At 43.1% G+C, this 5968-nt stretch overlaps 2 protein-coding genes across 3 annotated transcripts in view; one reads left to right on the top strand and one right to left on the bottom strand.

The window, feature by feature from the left end:
- Positions 1-1528, bottom strand: part of Cfap57 (cilia and flagella associated protein 57) — a 73678-nt gene extending 72150 nt beyond the window's left edge. Inside the window, exons 1-2 of one of the 2 annotated variants that reach the window (XM_004647594.2) lie at positions 1448-1528; positions 1119-1292 (exon numbers count right to left, since the gene is read on the bottom strand). In XM_004647594.2, the coding sequence (XP_004647651.1) occupies positions 1119-1275 (157 nt within the window). In that variant the 5' untranslated portion in view covers positions 1276-1292; positions 1448-1528. The remainder of the gene's footprint in view (positions 1-1118; positions 1293-1447) is intronic. The other variant, XM_023707886.1, reaches the window with a different exon arrangement.
- A 65-nt stretch (positions 1529-1593) lies between these two features.
- Ebna1bp2 (EBNA1 binding protein 2) overlaps positions 1594-5968 on the top strand; it is a 10702-nt gene continuing 6327 nt past the window's right edge. The window contains exons 1-5 of the mRNA XM_004647593.2: positions 1594-1839; positions 1923-2006; positions 2226-2398; positions 2937-3060; positions 4287-4376. Of these exons, the coding sequence (XP_004647650.1) occupies positions 1774-1839; positions 1923-2006; positions 2226-2398; positions 2937-3060; positions 4287-4376 (537 nt within the window). The 5' untranslated portion in view covers positions 1594-1773. The remainder of the gene's footprint in view (positions 1840-1922; positions 2007-2225; positions 2399-2936; positions 3061-4286; positions 4377-5968) is intronic.

The following is a 5968-nucleotide window of genomic DNA, read 5'->3' as shown; positions in this document are numbered from 1 at the left end:
GCTAAAACTCTACTGGAAATAGTCACAAAATCCAAGATGAGTCATGTGTTGAGTGTGGGAGAATGACAGTGGGCAACAGCTCTAGAACTGGTAACTTCTGTTTCCTATCCTGGGTGGCTGGGTTCAAAGACCTTCATTTTATAGTAATTCTTAACTATTACATATATGTAATACACACTCTTATGTGCATGTTGCAATAAAATGTGTTCAATGCAAGAGGGTGGGGAAAAGTGAAGGGACTGAAGTGTCATGAATATGATCTATAAGACCAATATTGATAAAAACAACTATAACATCACACATATAGTTATTTGTGATGTAGATAAGTTTTCTAGAATCCTCATGACACAAAGATTCAAAGGTGTAATGAAGGTGGTGTGCTTTTTAAAACTCTTAGGCTGGGCATGGTGATGCATGCCTGTTATCCCAACACTTGGGAGGCTGAGGCAGGAGGAGTGCTGGGAGGTCAAGGCCATCCTGATCTACACAGAGAGACCTTATCTCAAAACAAACAAACAACCTCCCCCAAACTGTTAGTCAACTCCAAAAGACCCTCTGGTGATGACAAAGCCAAGATACTGAAGGTGCATGAAAGGAGATTCATCAAGCTATTTTTTCATGAGATTACAGTGAAAAATACTTCAAACACTTTACATCTGGTTTTATGTATCTTTGATTAATCTGTAATTATATAATACACACTTAATATTTATACCCTCAGGGCCGAGCAGATAGCTTAGTGGACTAAAACTCCTGCTTACACAGAGTGAAATGACTGGGTTTGATCCCAGGCGTGCCATGCCCCCGGACCCCCTGAGATGGTGACTGAGATTGGATGTGGTGGCACACGCCTATAATCCCAGCACTTGGGAGGCTGAAACAGGAGAATCATTACAGCTCTGATCTAGGTAGTGAGGCCCTGCAGACCCTGTCCTAAATACATAAAACAAAAACATTTATATCCCCTACATTTATAAAATTGTATGTATATTACACTTGCCATTTTCCTTTCCAATCACGGGGTTGAGATTATGCTGTTCTATATGCACATGCCATTACTGCCATCCTGACATTACATATTGTAATGACTTAAATGTGTGTAAGGTCATTACATGTACCTGGAATGAATTTTTGCCATTTTTGGTCCACATTGTACTTCACACAGTGATTTCCCGCAGGAAATATAACGATCTGTTCGTCAAAGAAGAAGATGTTGTTGGCTACGTGAGATCGAAGACCAAAAACATGCAGCGACTGAGCTACGACGGTCGACATCGTACTTTTCCAGAGGTCTGGTAAAGACAGAGCGCAGTCAGTGAGAGCAAGCGCGCCGCGCCGCGCCCCGCCCCGCCCCGCCCCGCCCCAGCCTCCGGACTCCCTTCCCCCGCTCCGTCCTCCCTTTTCCGCTCCCAGCTCGTTCTGATGAGTTCCAGGGATCCATTCCCACCTTTTGCTTTTTTCCTCTGGGTCACACACGCACAAATCCAAAGGCGCTAGTTTTAGAGATCCCAAGCAATCAGTGCGCTGCTTAACGCGGGAGCCGTTTCTATAGCAACCACAAACCGGAAGTGTGGTTCGGACGCCGGAAGCGGAAGTCCCGTTGGAAAAGCTGAGCCCCGCCGCGGAGTTGTGGCAGCTCCGGTACGAGCGCACGTGGAGCCGCTCTGTGTGAGTCCTGAGGGCAGCGTCCCGGGTGAGAACCGGTCTGGGCCGGTCGCGCGGGTCGCGGACTGACCCGCTTCTTCCGGTAGGCGTGAGACTGGTGGCTGCGAGATGGACACTCCCCCGCTGTCAGACTCGGACTCGGATTCCGAGGCTTCTCTGGTCACGGATCGAGAGGTAGGTGACGGCGGAGCTCGCGGGACTGGGCGCGGGAGAAGGGACCTTTTTCCTCTGGTTGTGACCCCGACTGTGCCCTGCAGTTGCAAGATGCGTTTTCTCGCGGACTCCTGAAGCCAGGCCTCAATGTCGTGCTCGAGGGGCCGAAGAAGGCCGTGAACAACGTGGTGAGCGAGCGCGGGTGCCGGTTCAGACGGGGTGCTGGGAGGCGGGGTGCGCTTTCGGAGGAGTAGTGCTTGAGAGGCTGCTGCGTGACACAGGAAGCGCGAATTTGCCAGGAGTGTTATCTGTCAAGGTAGTTGGTTAGCGTTTTGTCTAGTTGGTTTAGCACCTGGGCTTGGGAGAGAAAAACTCAGGGCCCTAAACTCAGTGTCTGGATTATTTAGAATGGCCTGAAGCAATGTTTGGCGGAATTCGAGCGGGATCTAGACTGGGTTGAAAGACTCGATGTGACCCTGGGTCCCGTACCGGATGTCAATGGACCAGAGCCAGCAGCGCCTCAGAACGAGGACCAGAAAGCTGTTAATCCAGAGAACGACTTCCAGCGAGAAATGAGTTTGTATGTTTGCTTGCCGCTGTGGGGGAAGTTGGGGGCATTCCTGTACTAGAGGGCGGCGAGTGGACAGCGGCGAGCCGTCGCCCTCAGAAACCCCAGGGAATTAGCCTAAATCTGGGAATAGAGAGGACATTGGGAGATTCTTTGCTTAGGAAAAGAGCCCATGTTTTTGTGTGTGCGTTTGGTCTCTAGAACAAATTTTTGTTTATGAAAGGCTGTTTTGAGGACTTTTCTGTAGTGATGACAAAAGAATTAATAATTGACATTTGCTTATATGTTAATGGGTACCATTAGAATGGTCATTCTTTTATACTACTAATTTATTTTAGTAGCACTTTCCTTTTGAAACATGGTATACAGTGAAACTTCTCTAGGATGTCAATTAGTGAGGTTTTGTCACAGTTTTTGTTTGTTTATTCCTTTGTTTTTACTAGTGGAGGTCAGGTGTTGATAGTCCTTCTGATCTTGGATAACTGAGAGGCAGTAAGATGGTGTGGAGGCCTTTCTCCCTCCTCTCATTCCACTTTGTCTGCAATCTCAGCTACCGCCAGGCTCAGGCAGCAGTGCTCGCAGCGCTACCTCGCCTCCACCAGCTCAAAGTCCCTACCAAGCGGCCCACTGATTATTTTGCAGAAATGGCCAAGTCTGATCAGCAGATGCAAAAGGTAAGAAATGAAGTTTTTCTCTGGAAAGCCAAAGCTTTGTACTGAAGTATGTTTAGTAGATTTATCTCCTACAGTGTTTTTGAAAAAACAGGTATAAGTCCAATACTGGGGAGCTGGTTGCTAGACAATTATTATCTCTTGGGGAAATTCATGGCAGATACCACCCATTAAATAAATGTGAGATTACATTTTCCAATTTTAAATGGTAAGAGAAGTACTATGAGAGGTATGGTCTCTGAAGTAAAAATGGATTTCCTGTTTTCCTCCTGTGATGGTAATGGTATAATTTGTTCTGATCCTGCTGTTACCACTGAGAGTGCTGTCACTGTATACTGTATTCTCTGAGCTTCAGTTTTCTAGGAAATGAGGGATTAATATAGGGCTTAATCATAGTATAATGTGGAGTTAGGTATAATGTGTTCTGCATTTAATTTTGGGAGGAGTAGGATTTCTAATATATATATCCAGGCTATGTTTAAGTGTTTCCTTTGGGTATCAGGAAAGATTTTATGAACTTCTTACCTTGCTGGTACTGAAAGAACTTCATCTGGAGACTAGCTCAGAGGCATCTCTGTACAATTGCACTTACAACTTCCTATTTTTATTTTTATTTTTTTAAATTTTTTTTTAAAGTTCTTTTTTTTTTTTTTTTTTAAATTTATTTTATTTATTTATTTTGTGTGTGGCCAGCTCAGCCCACCAGGGGGCGGGGCTGGCTGGCATGTGGTGCTGGGGGGATTGAAACGGGTCCCTGTGCTTTGCTACATTTGTTCTAAGTAGGTACTTTAGACCACTGAGCCATCTCACCAGCCCCATAACGTCCTATTTTTAGATGAAATGTGTATGCTTGATGAAAGGGCCTAGGTGTTGGATATCTGTTGGAGTTTTTTTTGTTTATGTGGCTCATGAGAGAAGGGCACTGAAGCCTCATGTTAGTTTATAGAGATGAGTAAATTTTATAAGGAGGAAGAGTAATTGATTGTTCTTGGACTACAAGCATACAGTTTTGTATAATGGGACGAATGTCACACTGGGAATGGGAAGGTTATTTCTAATATCTGTCTCCTCCAGTGATGCTGGTATATTAGGCAAAGGGCTGAGCCTTTGGGCCTCTTTGTTCTCATGGATTAGAGTACAGTAGATGACACCATATTTTGCAGAACTGAGAATATTTGTTCCTTGTTTTGGTGCACTCTAAGATTGATGACATTTTGTTTGCATTTTAGATTCGACAGAAGCTTCAGACAAAACAAGCTGCCATGGAGAAGTCTGAAAAGGCTAAGCAACTGCGAGCTCTTAGGAAATACGGAAAGAAGGTGAGAAAGTGAGCAGGAACAGGATGAGACCAATTATTTCTGTCCAATGACATGGCTGTGGTCTAATTTGGTTCCATACCTTACATGTATTTGATCATGTGCTCCTGTCTCATAGTAGAATGTGTGTTGGGATTCAAGAGCACAATTTCCCAAGTGCCTACGTAGCACCAGTAGTACTGTGGTGACAGCAGGCAAGCTGGCCATCTCTGGAGTATAGGCTCCTCATCCAGATGGGGAAGAGCTGAATTCAGATCACTGGTTTCCAAACATTATGTCTCAGCAAAATCTGGGAAAATTTTGAAACATTTCTAGGCTCCAGAATTTCTGAGTTTTTTCTGACTTTTCTAAAAGGCCTCTCAGGTACTTTTTATTTGTGTCCTAGATGTGACATTCTGGCCTCCATGATTGTCAGGTCACTGGAGGAATTATTCTATTGATTATCATCTAGTCTGAATGGTAGAGGGTCACCTGATGTTTGACTATTATTGTCAGGGTGCTAATTAGAACTAGAGAACTAGATTAGGCATTCCACTAAAGCTTTTTGGTTTTTCTTTTTATTGTATAAGTCACCTAAGAAAGAAGATGACTGGAATTAGGGTTTTGGAGAGAATGAATGTGAGGAGGATCTGCATGGATGTTAAGCATCTTTCAGCATTTTGGATGTGATCTAGGGCCTGCAGTTGTCTGTATTCAGGTCACTGCACTGTTGAATCCTCAACAGAGAACAAGTAGATGGGCATTCTCTGCTTTGCAGAAGGTCTGCTGTGGGTTTTGTGTTCTATGGTTTGGAAGTGGGTTGCTGAGATAGCAAAGACACTGGCAGTTAGTTGAATCTAACCTAATGTATTGAGAGCAAAGCAAAACTCTGCTGGGCCTGTTGGCTTACTGTTCTTATTTGAGGAAACCTTTGGCAGTACTTCTCAATTTGAGGTAATTTTGCCTCCCTTGTACCCCACCGTAGAGACATTTTTCAGTTGTCACATCTTAGGTGAGTGTGCTGCTAGTCTGTAGTGGACAGAAGGCAAGGATGTTGCAAAATATCCTAAAATGCACAGGAAGGGCCTTACCCACCTACAAAGGATTACTCTTAGGCTGTTAGTAGTGCTAAGACAGAAACCCTGCCTTTTAAAAATTTAAATCCAGTTGAGAAAAAAAAAAATTAAATCCTTTTATTAGTACGTAGTGTTTACATTCCTTGTGGGGAGTTGGTATGTGTGTATAGTACATCTTAGTTTCTGTTTTTCATCCCCTTTTCTTTCCCTCCTTACCCTCTCCATCCAGCTCTGATTCCCTTCTTTATTTTGGTATATGTCTGCAGTTTTTTTTTTTTTTTATAGGTACAAACCTCTTTTTTTTTTAAAGTCAACAGAAAATGGAAATATACTTTTTAAAGTTTGTAATACTAGAAGATATCATACAGTGTCTTTTAAATAAATTGTAAGTCAAAGATACAGTATAAATCTTAGAACAAAAATTAAAATTAAGCAATATTCAGAAAATTAAATGTTTCAAAACAATTGAACTAAGAAAAAGTTTTCATGATAGCAAAGAAGTACTAAGAGTAAAACATAAGATAAATACTGGAATGGCAA

Source organism: Octodon degus, unplaced genomic scaffold (assembly GCF_000260255.1).
Source record: "Octodon degus isolate 3935 unplaced genomic scaffold, OctDeg1.0 scaffold00315, whole genome shotgun sequence".
Taxonomy (NCBI): Eukaryota; Metazoa; Chordata; class Mammalia; order Rodentia; family Octodontidae; genus Octodon; species Octodon degus.
Note: the sequence above shows the minus strand (reverse complement) of the source record. Positions and strands in the feature narration are given on the sequence as shown.